Here is a 14,694-nt window from a genome sequence, read left to right as displayed (position 1 = left end):
AGCCAAAGGACTCAGAAATTCAAGTCCAAGTGAAACTCTTGAGGATGACCCACGTTTCCAAGCAGATGAAAGAGACTGCAGCATTCCCCAAGGCTTCCTCCCCACTCACACACCCAAAAGCACTCCGAAAACCTGAAAACGACTGCACCCCACATTAGGGGGATTTCTTACACTTCTGCCACCTCCTTTGGCACTTGGAGGTTGGTGAAGCCAGGCACAGGTAAACCTGCACGGGACAGAGGCAGGGATGCTGGCAGGGTGGAACAGAAGATTGGTTTTGCTATTTCCAGCTCGTTGGCTGGGAGCTCAGGGAGGTTTAAATGGCGCTGCCCCATGAAGCCTGGAACACGAAACCTCTGCAGCTGCCAGGGAATTTCCCAGGACTGACCCTCAAGAGAAGCAACAGAGCACAAAGGAAAAGGAGGAAGAAGCCCATAAGCAAACACAGCATTCCCAGTGCCTCGTGCTGGGCAGGAGCCCCGCTGCTCGGATTATTCATCTTGTGATCTGAGCCGCGTTTTTCTTTCCCAATGGCAGGAAATCCGAAGTGATGACATAATTCAGAGCCAGCTGAGCAGAACAGAAATGAAACACACTGAGGAGAGCCCGTGCTGTGAGCACTGCTTGGTCTGCAGAGCACCGGCAGCTCGAGGAGGTTGCACTGCATCGCTGCAATGCTCCACCAAGCCCAGCTGCTGCAGGGAGATGCATGCAGCCTGAGCAATGGTAGTGCAATTTCTTTTTGCGTTAGCAAGAGCCTATTTAGCATTCTGGAAAGGGCACACCTTGCTCCCTTGAGCTGAGGGGAAGCAGCTGCAAACACCTTGCAGCAGCAGCTGATGCATGTTTCATCAGATGACAATTTGGCGGCCCAGCAGCCCTGATTGGCGTTAGAGATTACTTTCTGTGAAAGATAAATGTCACATCCTGTCATGCTTACGCTCTCCCTCCCCACCCCTGTTTGAACAAGGAATTACTTGCTGTATTAAGTAACTACAACACCTCAGGCTTTTGACTTTGCATACAGAGTTCCTCAATATTTAAATCTAAACAAAAAGCCATGAAAAGGTACAGCGAGATAAAAAAAAAATCCCTTAAGGGGCTGAGTTCAGATGGCATCCAGCAAGGCACTGGGTCACACGGAGCCCATGCAGCAGTGCAGGCTTGGGGAGAGCAGCTGGAAGAGGTGCCTGGTGAGACCTCACCTCAAATACTGGGCTCAGATCCCTGCAGGAAGGATGCTCAGACGAAGAGAAGGGACGTAGGTGAAGAGATGAGGAAGATGCACGAGTGTGGGGAGAGAGAGGAGGAGGGGAGAGCCCAGCAACGCACAGCCACCAGGCAGGAGGCTCAGCAATGAGGTGACCCATCTCCTTTCTCGGGTGACAAGTGATAGGACACGAGGAAAAGGTCTCAAGTGGCACAAGGAGAGGTTTAGATCAGAATCAGGAAAAATTTCTGCACGGAGAGGGCAGCCAAGTGTTGGAAGGGGCAGCACGGGGAGGTGGTGGGCACTCCATCCCTGGGGGCGTTTGGAAATGTGTGGATGCGGCACCGAGGGACAGTTTGGTGATGAGACCTAAGGATCCTGAAGGACTTTTCCAGCTTAGATGATGCTGTGATTCCATTACCTGGCTGAACAGAACCACAGAACAGAATGCTCTGCAGATGGGAGACTAATGGCTGCTTTAACATCAGTTTTTACCCGCTGGCAGCTCTGTGCTTTCACTTAATTCCCAGCTACTTTAGGGCAATTATGGTCTTCTGCAGGAGAGATTTCCCTGATTTCTGAAGAACATGAAATCAGCTCCAGCTGAAACTGGAGCCAATTGCAGAAGAGACCTGCAGAGGACCCTGGGACACCCAAATCATTTTATGGTCTGCAGATCTCATCAGCCCACTCTCAGATGTGACCTCCTTGCTTTTCCCCCTACCCACCACGCTCTTTCCATTTCTGGCAGTTAATTTAGAATCAAAGTCAGGAAATTGGAAGAAACTCAGAGGGTTCTTGCAGCCCAGATATTGGTAGCAGGTCCTTCTAAAGCAGAGGGTTTCCAACACGTTGTCCTCACTGAAAATCCACTGCCTTGGTTGTCACTGCAAAGCCACAGCTGCAGCTCAGTATTTGAGCACACAGAGGACAAGAAATGAGAAGCAAAGGGACCTGAGGCCTCCCAGAGAAGCAGGCAGTGCAGGTGGAGCAGAAGCAGCCCTTGCTTGCAAAGGGCAATAAGAAGTGGATTTTTAAGGCCAGGAAGGGATTCTGAGGTTCTCAGACCCATGTTATTTCAGAACAGCACACAGCAGCCTTATTCATCCCTGGCAAAGGCACTGCCTGCAACACCCACATACTGCTAAACTGATCCAGAAGAAGAAACGAAGGATACGCTGCAGGCTTCTGTGCCAGCAGGGGCTTTATGAGCTGCAGAGGTTACATGCAGCTGCAAACAGAAGGGGGAGAGGCAAAGCAGTCCTGCCAAGGCCCAAAGCACCGGGAGCTGGAGGTGCCGTGCTGAGATGCACTCTGGTTTACGAGCATCACGTGAAAGAAGTGTCATTCCTCCTGGCTGCTATCTGACCTACATTTGCACTCATCAAAGCATTACATCGTGTAGATGGTACGCAACTGTTTTGTTTTCTAGGATATTTTTTTAGTTCTGCTCCTAAAACTTCTTTCATTTATCCCCAAAGGTGCAGCATGGCTCTGCAGCTTCTTCCAGGCCTCATCTTCCTCTGTGCAGCACCTGCATGGAGCAGCAAGTGAGAGTGGAGGGCAGGATGGATGGCTGTGCTGCCCTGCGCCAGCCAGATACAGCTCAGCTCCAGCATTCATCAGGATGCTCGTGGAGCCCCAACCCTTCATTCAGCAGCTTCCAAAGGTGGGGAAGGAGGAAAACAAAGCAGCCAAGGGAAGCGAAGCAGTGATGACAGAGAAATCCCTGCCTTCCCCACATCCCAGCTCACACACAGCCGCTCTGCCACCAGTGGGGAAACTCAGCCTCACAGATCCCTGCAAGCAGCCACGGGGATCCCAGCGGACACTGCTGTGATTCACCCGGTCTGAACAGTGGTGTGAAAGAGCTCCTTCATACTTCCCTCATCTCTCTGCCTCTCTGATCCCTTCCTTGCAAATCTGCAGAGATAGAAGGAACAAAAGCGCGCTCCACACATAACACAAGGAGCAAGGAATTGCTTCATATGCAAATGGAAAGCTGGAAATAAAGGCAGGTTAACGATTGAGCGGTGAAATTCTTCCAGGCAAATGAGCACAGCAGAAAGAAAAACCCAAAGGGAGTGTGAAGCAGAGTTATCTGCAGCAAACAGAACTGCAATGGAAAAACATCCTCTTTTTAATACAGTATCAGTGTTCAAAATGCGTTGCTGCAAAGTATCTGCAACATTTAAGTGAGAATGAGGCAGGATCAGACCAAGCACTCCCAAATACGTTCCTAAACTCCAGGCAAAGCAGCAGGGAGGAATAATGCTCAGCTCTGCTCCAGCCTGTAGGAGCTGCTGCTCTCATCCACCTCTCCTTGCTAGCAATCCGAAGGTTGGGAGGCTGATCCATCCCAGATCCATCCCAGATCCATCAGTGCCATGCTTTGAGATGGAACAGCACAAGAATCCTGACGATCCGTGATGTCAGATGAGCAGAAATTCATTTGAATGCAGCAAAGCCAGCAGCAGGCCCTGCTGCACACAGCACTGAGCAGCACTGAGCCCAAACCAATGCAGATGGACACCCCGTGGAGCTCAATTCAAGTCTGCAGGGATTCCTCTCGGGATCTCAGTGCCTCCCCTCAGCTCCAGGGAGGGGACTCCCGGTTTTAATCCTCACTCCAGCACCGATCCCATGGAATGCTGGGTTAGTCTCTATGATCTCGTGCCCCTCAATGTACATCTGAGTCTCTCTGCCAGAGGCACAGAGTGGCTCCATCACCCGCAGCTCACAGCGCACACAGAAGTGATCCCAGGGATGGGATGCGGCCCTGCAGGGACAGGCTGAGAGCTGGGAAAGACGGGGACACAGGACGGCAGGGTCTGTGTGACAGGGGAAGGGGAAAGGGTCTCAAAGAGGGGAGGTTTAAGTTGGATGTAAGGAAGGTTTGCGGCCAGGTGAGGCACCGCACGGGCTGCAGGGAGGCGGTGATGCCGCGTCCCCAGAGACCCCAGGGGGCTGTGAGCACTGATGGAGCTGCGGGCGTGCAGGGATGGCTTTTAGAGATCCCTGCCGACCCCAGCGGTCCTGCAGCTCCTCAGAGCGCTGTGCAAACCTTGCCGCTCCGCACCTCCGCGGGGAAACTGAGGCAGAGGAACCAACCAAGGTCAGCGCAGAGCCAAAATAAAAAGCCGCCATTCCCACGGAGCTTCCAGCTCCCTCCTCCAACCTCACCGACGCGAGCAGCCCCTGAACGCAGCGCATCCTACAGCTCCGGGACGGCCGAATCCCCCCGGGACGAACAGCACGGCCATCGGGACGGACGGACCTCGTGCCCCCCCCGCACCCCTCCCGCACATCCCGGCCCCACGGGGGGCTCCGCGGACGCCTCACCGGGACAGGTGCTTCAGGATCTGCTTCTTGATGATGGCGGCCATGCCGCGGCGGGGGGGGCTGGGGGGGTCGGGAGGGGTCGGGGGGGTTCAGCGCTGCGGCCGTCGGTCCCCCATCGCCGCTCCTGCGCCGCTCCGCTCCGCCCCGCCGCTCCCGTCCGCCCTCTGGCGGCCCCGCGCGGCCCCGTCCCCGCTGTCTGCCCGAAGGGGCGGCACCGCGGGTGGAAAAAACGCTTCTGGAGCCGTTCCGTGCGGCACGGGATCGTTACGGTCCGGAAACAGCGCCGAGACCTTCAGCCCGCCCCGCTCCGCGCCCCGCTGACCGCGGCCCTCGGTGCCACATCCCCGCATTTCCCGGCCTCTCCCAGGTGTAGGAATGGAACGTTGGTGCTGCGTTTGGTATTTAGAAAGGGGGAATTGATTGAAGGAGTAGAGCACAGTTTGTGTTTTGTAACTTGTCCTTAGAAATGTGATGTGAAAAGGTAGAAATGCCATCTATGTTGGTAACATGCTTTAGGAATACAGCTGCTCAATTCTTGCTTGCAAAATGCAGTAGTTTTTAAATGTTGCAAATAGTGTAGGTATAGTGTGATGGACTAGAGAGCATGTTGTAGGGCTGTTCTGTTTGGATAAGAGACCCTCAGCAAAAGAAAAACAGACTTAGCAAACATCAAAGCAGGCAGGGCTGCACGCTGGCTGGCTTGCCTTGCTCTGGGCAGGTTGGGGTGCAGCAGGCAGGCATCAAGGCCCTCTGTCCTCCTTCCAAGCTTATCTGTATGTAGGGACGAGCAGATGTGCAGAAAGAGCGACCGAGTGTTGAGTGAGCAAATGTGAGAAGTTACTAATTAGCAATACATGCTCAGCTGCAACAACTGATGTTTAGCCAGTATTTGGGTGTTCAGTTGAGCATCAGGAAGATTGCGATCCTGAAGCACTCGGCCAATGAGGAACCAGGAGAGGAGATAAGCGTCAAGTAATAGGGCATAAAAGATGGAATGCTGTTTTCTGGGTGCTCTCCTGCCTGCAGGAGGTCCACCACTGCAATTGTGAATAAAATCTGCTTTATCAGAGATACCGTCCTGATACATTATTTGGGTATTTCCAACGCAGGGACGGTGACCCACCGCCCCCCAGCAGCCTGTGCCACTGCAGCACCATCCCTAACGCCCAGCCCCTGCCTGGTGCCACACGAGGCCATCACCTCCCGTCCATTGCTGTTAGCTGGGAGCAAAGGCCGACCCCCACCTCACCAATGCCTCCCTTCGGGATACGAGGTCCCCCCTGAGCTCCTCTTCTCCAGACTCAGCCATCCCAGCTCCCCATCAGAGCCCTTGTAGCTCCATGCCCACCCGCAGCACCACGAGGTCTCTGTTGAAGGAGTGGCTCAGAACGCAGCGCTGAGGACAGGCGGTCACCTCCTGCTCCTGCTGGCTGCTGACACAACCAGGCTGCCATCACATTCTTGCTGTCAGCTGACACCTCCAAGCCCTTCTCCTCCGCACAGCTTTCCAGTCACTGCCCCAACGCAGCTCTGCATGGAGCTGCTCTCATTGAAGCGCAGGATGTGGCACTCGCACCCCTTTGGCCTCAGCCCAGCAGTGCAGTCTGTCCAGGTCCCTCTGCAGGGCCTTCCTCCCCCCCAGGCACATCAGCGCTTCCTCCCAGCTCGGTGCCATCTGCAGACTTCCAGAGGGTGCCTGTGTCCAGGTGGAGGCTGGTAATGAGGGCATCCCCCAGGGCTCCGTCCTGGTGCTCTGTAACACCTTCATCCATGACAGCGATGATGGAATGCAGCAAGTCTGCTGACGACACCAAGCTGAGTGGGGCGATCGACATGGCAGAAAGAAGGGATGCCATGCAGAGGGACCTCAGCAGGCTCAAAAGGTGGGCCTGGGTGAACCTGATGAGCTTCAACACAGCAAAGTGCAGGGTTTGGCACTGGGGCCATAGGAATCCCAGGCATTTGTACAGACTGGAAGGAGCTCCTGGAGAGCAGCCCTGCAGAGAAGGACCTGGGGGTCCTGATGGATGAAAAACTGAACATGAGCCAGCAGTGTCTGATTACAGCTCGGAAAGCAAATGGGATCCTGGGCTCCATCAGCAGAGGGGTGGCCAGCAGGGACAGGGAGGTGATCGTCCCCCTCTGCTCTGCTCTTGTGAGGCCCCAGGTCTGGAGCCCCCAGTACAAGAAAGACAGCTGTTGGAGAGGGTCCAGAGGAGCCACAGAGGTGATCAGGGGGCTGCAGCACCTCCCTAAAAAGACAGGCTGAGGAAGCTGGGCTTGTTCAGCCTGGAGAAAAGAAGGCTGTGGGGTGACCTCATTGCAGCCTGCAGTACCTAAAGGGAGCCTACAAACAGGAGGGGAATCAACTCTTGGAAAGGGGAGATAACAGCAGGACAAGGGGAAATGGTTTGAAGTTGAGGGAGGGAAGATTGAGGTTGGATGTCAGGGGGAAGTTCTTTACTATGAGAGTGGTGAGGTGCTGGAACAGCTGCCCAGAGAGGCTGTGATGCCCTGTGCATCCCTGGAGGTGTTCAAGGCCAGTTGGATGGGGCCCTGGGCAGCCTGGGCTGGTATGAAATGGGGAGGTTGGTGGCCCTGCATGTGGGGGGGGGTTGGAGCTTCAAGGTCCCTTCCAACCTTGGCCATCCTGTGATTCTGTGGTGCACTCCGTCCCCTCATCCTGATCATCAATAAAATATCGACCAGAACAGGCCCCAGTGCTCACCCCAAGGAGCACCACTGCTGACCAGGCACCAGCTGGATTTAACTCCATCCCAAACTCTCCATACCCAGCATCCAGCCAGTTCTGGACCCAGCAGACACCCATCCAAGCCTGTGGCACCCAGCAGCACAAGGGAAGCTCCTTATGGGGTCCAGCAGCTCCACCTCAGCCAGCCATTATCAGCCAGCACTGACAGGAGCAGGGCAGAGCCAGAGCTTCAGGCAGCTCTCAGTTCTGCCTTTATTAGCACTAATTGCTCACAGTGCTGGAGGTGCAGGGAAAATCCCTGAGCAGCTTCACACCTCGTTCTGTATGAGCCACCTCAGGACAGCCAAAACCAGCCTTTGAGAAGCAGTGCTGAGTCCTAAAAGCATTCAGCATAAAACAATTGCTGGAATTAAAAAAAATAACCATAATCTTAGAGCAGTTTCTGTGCTCCTTCATTTATGCTGCATTGCTCCTTGGACAGCAAGTTACATTTCACATGCTGGGGGATTTCATATTGTGCTACAAGGGAGTGCTTTGCTTCCAAGGCTGTGCTGAACAAAGAAATCCTTCATAAATGCTTGTGTTGTTCTTCAAATAAGGCACTGGAGCATTAAACTGATCAGTCAGTCCTTCACCAAGGAAGCCACGTGCTTTGCACTTGGCTGCATACGTTGCTTTAATCTGATAGCATGCAGCCACCCCACGTGCTTTGTAGACTTGAAGGCATGAAAAATGCCTTCCTAAAATACCACCTCGTATCAATGATTCAACTCAGAAAAGGAGCCCTTGCAGAAGTGCTGACCAAACACTTCCCTGCAAGATAACTCCCACTCTTTCATGTTAGATACAAATATGCCAAGAATGAGTTGGAAAATTCCACCTATAAAAACAGACGACAACCATCGTGCACAGAGCAGGTGGTTATGCAAACAGAATACATTCTTTGGATTCAGTTAGAACTGTATGCTTGCATTAAGCACATGAAAACCACAAAGCCCTCTGCACCAACAGAAGGGCTTTGGTAATTGTCTTTAACCCCACATTCCTTCCCTGAAGAAGAAACGTGGGCATCATCACTGCTGCCTCCACAGCTCAGATAATTTGATGACACGTGACACACAAACAGCAAATTAAAAACACACTTGTGAGAGGCAAAGCGATGACTTCAATCCCTCACTGCAAGCAGTGAGCTTCTAACAGCATCTCTTTGCTTCTCACTACAAGGAATCAAGATTTTATTTAACTCATCCCGCTTCGTTAGGAATTAACACTGATTAACGTTAGTTTCCCCAGTTAGGGAGATGACTGCAGACCTTTTTGACATCACTTTTGTAAATTAAAACCATGCATGCTTGTTTTGAAGCAAGAATTTCTAGTTAAAGAAAGCAGAGAGTTGTTCCCCTCTCTAGGGGTGTGATGTGGAAGTCGACTCAAGGAAAAAAGAAACCTTAAAAAGCCAAGTGCAGCACAAGTGGAGAGGGTGCAGCGAAGAGAGACGTCCTGCCAGGCAGAAAATCACAGCAGGCTTCAGGTGTTCCATACATAAACCAGCTTCAATGTTTTATTTCAACAGGGAAACAAACCAAAAACCAGACCAGTTACAAAAGCATCACTCCAGTGCGCATCTAAGGCAAACAGCCTGCAATCTGAAATAAGAGCAGCTCTCATCTACACCCTGCTTTCATATAAAACCCTTGGGACGTAGGACTACGGCATTTTAGCACATGGAAGAGCACAGCATGAAAAGAACCAGAGGGCTCCACGTCTTTATCTGTCGGGACGGGTCATCCCCGGCCGGGTTGGCACCATCATGGGCCTCGAGGGTGGCCTCATCATTGGGGGCCCTGGCATCATTGGCATGTGTCCTCCCATCGGGGGCCTCATCCCTGGAGCTATGAGAGGAAAGAGAAGACATCAGAGGAAAGCTCTCAGGATCAGCAGCTGCTGGGAACGTGCAGGTTTTCTCCCCAGACAGCTTTCATTTTTAAGTGTGTCATCTGGATCCAGAACACAGGGGGATGGGTTACGTTTCCCTGAAGGATATTAGAAATTAGTAGAGGAAGAATCACATTTCTGAGTGACGTGTCTGGCTTTGACAATATTGACTGACAAAATTATTTCAGCTACTCCTAAGAGATGCCAGCTCCATCACTGAATTGGAAAGTTCAGTTGGAATAAAGTGCTGCAAAGTCCTCCAGTTAAGGGTGTTTGCATAAGGCCTGGTGTGCTTCTTACAGCTGAGGAACAGCATTGCCAAAGGACATCAGGTGCTTTACCAAAAAGCAGAGAGACAGTGCCTTCAGTGCAGCCCTCCATTCATTGCCCAGCAGCCACTGTGCTGCCCGTGTCACAGAGCATTATCTACCAGAACTGCAGCACCTGCAGGTGCACTTCACTGCTTTTGGTGTGCATGTGTGTATTCCCTTAGATTTGCTCCAGTCAGTAAAACGTCCTCTGAGAATCCTTCAAATGCCAATAAGCAGAACAAAACATTTCAGTTTACCTTTTTGAGGTAAATTGCTTCTCTGGAACACATTACTGCAGGACATTTTAAACAATAAGCTTCACTTACTGCTGAAGAGCATCTCTAGTGCAAAGATGAGAGCGCTGCAATCATAAAGCTGCTAAATAATTAAAGGCTGTGCTGTAAGACTAGAGGTAGAAGACCTGCCATTTACCACAGCAATAATTCCAGCAGGACTCGTAAGCGCTTTCGACGAGCAGTAAAGGACAGAACAGAACAGGCTGGCGACTGCTAATCACACAGAATTATTTTCCCACTTACCAGGTCCAACTGGCATCATTCCTGGCGGGGGTGGGCCCATCATTGGCATCATTGGTGGTCCACCCATGTGGGGGGCCGGCATCATGCCAGGCCGCGGGGGGCCAGCTGGACACACACAGATCAGTTAGGAGCTCTCCTCAGCAATGTGCCATTTCAAACTGTTATTAACCTTCACAGGAAACGTCAGCAATTCCAATAACTTTCATTGTTTTACAACTGCCTGCCTTCGTTATCAGTTTCAGCTTTGACTTCAGGTGCCAGATAGAGAAGCAAAGAATAGCCCAGCTATTATTTCCAACTTTGCATATTTAATGCAAGTAACTGCCACAGCCAGGCTCTGCACAAGGGGATCTCAAACGTTTGCCAGTCACAGGGCAAAACAAGGTTATCAATCTTACGTTATTATAGAAAAACCCCACTGTGCTGGAAGTTTTCACGAGGTTATCTGCACAGCAGCTATCAAGTAATGAGGGAGCACACGATTCTCTTGGTGTGCTCAGCATTACTAAGGCACAACCTGAAGATCTTGCAGTGCATTCCCTTACATTCCAATATTCACGAGCTCAACGCTTCCTTGCTCGATCCCAAGCTAAGAGGACTTTTCTTGGCAACTCCAGGAAACACAGAACGCTGCTAAAGAGGTCTGCCATTACAGCCCAAAAGCAGGGACTTACGGATGCTGGGAGGCGGTGGGATCATGGCTCCTCCAGGAGGTGGTGCTGAGAATGGGGTCGGTGGAATTTTCCCTTGCTGAAATGCAGCCGCTACATTGGGGGGGAAAAAAAAAAGAAAAAAAAAGAGAAAGAATCCCAGAAGAAAACACAGTTACTAAGCAGAGGAAGCTCCTGCCTCAACGCTCCTTCCCACGGCCAGCACTCAGAACATACTTAGCGTTGTGGTGCAACTCATTTGTTCTTACTCTGGAACAAATCCCTGGTTTACACTGCTTGTCAAGATGGAAGCACCTGATATTCCTGAAGACAGTTATTACAGTAATTACTCCAGCTGAGACTAGAGAGCTCCGTGATGAATTTCACACACCTACTGTAGTAGATAGCAGAAAAAATATGTCACATGATTTGCAGCTGTAACTTTTCACCTAGGATCATTAGATTAATCCATGTAATCCATGTTAAAGGCAGGTGACAAAAAGCACGGAAAATAGCTAGTGTGAAAGGGAAAAGAAGAAACTCAAGAGACTGGAGTTGATCAAAAAGAAGGCCAGAGATGCGACAGCTGGAAGCATCTAAAGAAGAAAGTTGCCATTAAGGTGAATTTGGCACTTCTATTTATGCCATTCAGACTGAAAAGAATTTGTATTAGGGAGACAGCTTAGAGGAGAAGAATCCCCAACACTGACAAAGGAAACTTTATTGAAGCCTACAGCAGTGAGGGAGGAAAACAAAAACAACCAAGGACACTTTCACTATCAAAAAAACTTGACCCTAAGGGTATTATTTACAACTCAGCAGCCTGAGATAGAAAGTCTAAATCCCTGACCACAGGCATAGCTGTGTGCTATGGCAGCTCGTACATTATGAGCAGTGCTAAAGGTGGGTGTAACCACAACCACCTCAGCAACACTAAAACTTTAACTGCTGCAGGACCCATCACACAGGGCCACACATCTGTCATGCAAAGATCACGCTGGGATGAGTTCAGACTCTAAGTCACATTTTCATTTGTGTTTCACAGAATTACCAGGGAAGTTATGTTGAATCAGCACAGAAAAAAAGGAAGGAAAGCACTTAAAGACAGAAGCAAAAGCAAAGCACACCAAGATCACAAAAGGATTCGTCTTACTTGTTTTATCAATCAGGCTCTGAGCTTGTTCCTCCATCCATTTCTGATAGTAGTCTTTCACATTTTCTTTGTGCTTTCGGCCACTGCAGTGAGTTTTTCTCACGGAGGGCTGAGAAAGATCACATAAACCTAAAGCTCACAAAACACCACGTAACACCACAATTTCTAGGAACTTTGATACAGCTATCTCCTTTGCAAGCACAGAACAGATTGGTTTTTGTGTGCAGGGAGAGGAAAGGTGCCGCACAACCCTTATATATAACTACCTTATATATAACTTATATATATAACTACCACGATTAAGACTCAAGTTTGAGCACAAAGCATGCTAATGCTAAGCCAGCTGCCTCCTACTAATATAAGAGTTGTTGAGTATTTCTGGCACACCTATTCCTCCTCTTTCTTTCTTTCTGCTATGACAAGCAAGCACAACACCTCAGCATTTCAAATAACTCGCTTTTACTCCGTGCAAGTTTCACTTTGGTACAGTCAGAACCAAAGATGAAGGCTCGGTACTCACCGAATCATGGGTGAGGTACGTGTCACAATAGTCACAGTAAAACCTGGCGGGGGAAAAGCACCCGTTAGCGACAGCACCTCACGCTGCGCCTGTTACAGCACAGCCCTCCACAGCCGCAGCACAGCGGCTCTCAGCGCTCTGCATCACCGGGACCCACCCTCCATCTTCCCACGCTGCCAGAGAGCGGAACCAACGCGAGCCCCTAACGCCCCCGCTGCCGAACCAGGCGGCCTCGAGCCCTAACAGACCCCAGAAGCCCACAGCCCCTCCCAAGGCCATCCCACCTTCCCGCCCGGTGCCGCGCTCACTTGGGCATGGTGCTCCCCGCGCGCCGCCGCCAGGAAGTGACGCAATCAGACGGCGACACGGCAGCTCCTTCCGTCACGTGACCCCGGCGAGCCCACAGGATGCTCGGCGCGCTCTCGACGGTGGCGCGAGAGGGACAAACGAAGCAGCGCGGCTGTTTTGCGTTTCCTCAGCGCTCGGAACAGCGGGCTCCCCGGCTCTGCCCGTATCCACATCTGTGCTTGAATCACTAAACCGCAGGATCATGAAATGACCCGAGCTGGGAAGGACCGTAGGGTCCAACCCCATCTCAACGCAGCACTACCCAAACCCAAACTCAATGGCTGAGAGCAGCGTCCCAATACCCCTTGAGCTCTGGCAACTTGGGGCTGTGTCCACAGCCCTGGGAGCCGTGCCAGTACCACGAGTGAGGTTCCCAGGCAGTGGTGCGGTCCTGGCACTGTGCCTAGAGAAGCTGTGAGTGCCCCATCCCTGGGGTTGCTAAAGACCAAGCTGGATGGAGCTCTGGGTATCTGGTGGGAAGCACTCAGACCATGGCAGGGGAGTTGGGGCTGAATGGTATTTAAATTCCTTTCCATCACAGAGCCATCTGTGATTTAGGGCCCCTTTTTCCACCAAGCCATCACAGAGCCTTCAATCATAGAGCCGTTCTATGATCTGTGGTTGAACCCAGGGCTTTCAAGACACCATGGAGGTAGGCAGGTGCTTGGCACGGCCACGTGGACACAGCCCTGCCACCGCAGTCTGTATCAGCATCACAGATCACAAGATCCAGCATACAACACAGGCGGTGACAGCACGACCCTGCTTGCTGGGGCTGCAGGGACAGGGGCAGCACTACTTACTAAGTCTTACAGCAAAGAACGAGCACCGCAAGACGATATGCTCTATTTATTTTGCTTGTAATCCCACTGTTTGTTTTTCTGTGCAGTCTCCACACTGACCCTCACCCCCCTGTACAGCTGCTACTCATTTCTACCCACGCACCCCAACACAAGGGTGGCACTGTCAGAACAAAGCTGCCCTGCATAGCACTACAAAGCCCTCAGCTGGGCCTGTGTTTAGAACGCCTTTTGTAGCTTAGCATGCTTATGTTAAAGCCCAGCATGCCTTAGACAGAGTCAGAAATGAAGGCATAATGGCCTGTGCTCGCCCTGTCAGTGCTAAAGGGTGGTCAGGGCCTGTGTTTGAGACATCACTTAGGTTTCCCACGTGAGACGCTGAGGTCAGGGCTCAGTGCGCGGAACTGCCACCATAAAATGGGAAACTTTAGCAAAAAGCGACACTTTGAGGGGAATTCAGGCAAAAAACAGCATTTTGAGGAAAATTCCAGGCCCGAAGGCGTACAGCCGCCCCGCCGTCCCAGCAGCCCTTGCGCCGCCCCACAGCTCCAGGTGACGTCACACGGCCCCGTCCGCACGTGACTAATTTGCATACATAAACACGCGGCTCGCCTCCCGCGTCGCCTCCATATATGGGAACGTGCGGCTGGGGGGGGGTTATGCAAATCGCCTTCCTTTCCACCGCTCTCATTGGCTGCGCTGCGCCCTCGCGTCACGCCAGGCGTACGCCACGCTCTCATTTGCATCCACTCCCCGCTCGCCCTTGCGGTTCCCCTTCCGCAACAGAACAGCGCCGTGCAGAGCGCGGGGAAACGCCGGCGCGGTGACGTCACAAGCGCGTGCGCCGGGGCGGAGCGGCGCATGCGCAGTGCCGTTAGCGCCTGGCGTCGCCCGCGCCCCCTCCCCCCCGCCCCCCGCCGTGCCCGCGCTCCCCCCTCGCCCCCATGCGGCGCTGAGGCGGCGGCGGCGGCGGCAGCGGGGCGACCCCGGGGCGGCGGGGCGCGCTTCGCCATGGAGGGCATGGACGTGGATTTGGACGCGGAGCTGATGCAGAAGTTCAGCTGTTTGGGTACTACCGACAAGGACGTGCTGATCGGCGAGTTCCAGAGGCTCCTCGGTTTCCAGCTTAGCCCGGCCGGCTGCGCTTTCTTCCTCGACATGACCAACTGGTGA

The 14,694-nt window shown here is 52.4% G+C and overlaps 3 protein-coding genes across 4 annotated transcripts in view; 1 reads left to right on the top strand and 2 right to left on the bottom strand.

Annotated features, from left to right (window-relative positions):
• BLTP3A (bridge-like lipid transfer protein family member 3A) overlaps nt 1-4,654 on the bottom strand; it is a 29,026-nt gene extending 24,372 nt beyond the window's left edge. For both annotated transcript variants that reach the window (XM_052698303.1, XM_052698305.1), the window contains exon 1: nt 4,553-4,654. In XM_052698303.1, the coding sequence (XP_052554263.1) occupies nt 4,553-4,596 (44 nt within the window). In that variant the 5' untranslated portion in view covers nt 4,597-4,654. The remainder of the gene's footprint in view (nt 1-4,552) is intronic.
• A 4,143-nt stretch (nt 4,655-8,797) lies between these two features.
• Nucleotides 8,798-12,764, bottom strand: SNRPC (small nuclear ribonucleoprotein polypeptide C). The gene is made up of 6 exons (XM_052698336.1): nt 12,682-12,764; nt 12,374-12,416; nt 11,854-11,962; nt 10,725-10,814; nt 10,051-10,155; nt 8,798-9,157 (listed from the first exon to the last, which is right to left on the bottom strand). Exons 1-6 carry the CDS (start codon nt 12,687-12,689, stop codon nt 9,033-9,035), a joined length of 480 nt encoding a protein of 159 aa, XP_052554296.1. The 5' UTR covers nt 12,690-12,764; the 3' UTR covers nt 8,798-9,032.
• A 1,699-nt stretch (nt 12,765-14,463) lies between these two features.
• ILRUN (inflammation and lipid regulator with UBA-like and NBR1-like domains) overlaps nt 14,464-14,694 on the top strand; it is a 28,710-nt gene continuing 28,479 nt past the window's right edge. Inside the window, exon 1 of the mRNA XM_052698327.1 lies at nt 14,464-14,690. Within this exon, the coding sequence (XP_052554287.1) occupies nt 14,533-14,690 (158 nt within the window). The 5' untranslated portion in view covers nt 14,464-14,532. The remainder of the gene's footprint in view (nt 14,691-14,694) is intronic.

This window comes from Tympanuchus pallidicinctus, unplaced genomic scaffold, assembly GCF_026119805.1.
Source record: "Tympanuchus pallidicinctus isolate F22 unplaced genomic scaffold, pur_lepc_1.0 scaffold32, whole genome shotgun sequence".
Taxonomy (NCBI): Eukaryota; Metazoa; Chordata; class Aves; order Galliformes; family Phasianidae; genus Tympanuchus; species Tympanuchus pallidicinctus.
The sequence above is the reverse complement of the archived record's forward strand: the minus strand, read 5'-3'. Positions and strand labels throughout refer to the sequence as shown.

Bases quoted from the DNA above. Each gene is read 5' to 3' on its own strand.
- SNRPC (XM_052698336.1), bottom strand. The intron at 11,963-12,373 runs GTGAGTACCGAG...GATCTTTCTCAG, and splicing joins CGTACCTCACCCATGATTCG to CCCTCCGTGAGAAAAACTCA. The intron at 10,156-10,724 runs GTAAGTCCCTGC...GTGTGTGTCCAG, and splicing joins CCCACCGCCTCCCAGCATCC to CTGGCCCCCCGCGGCCTGGC.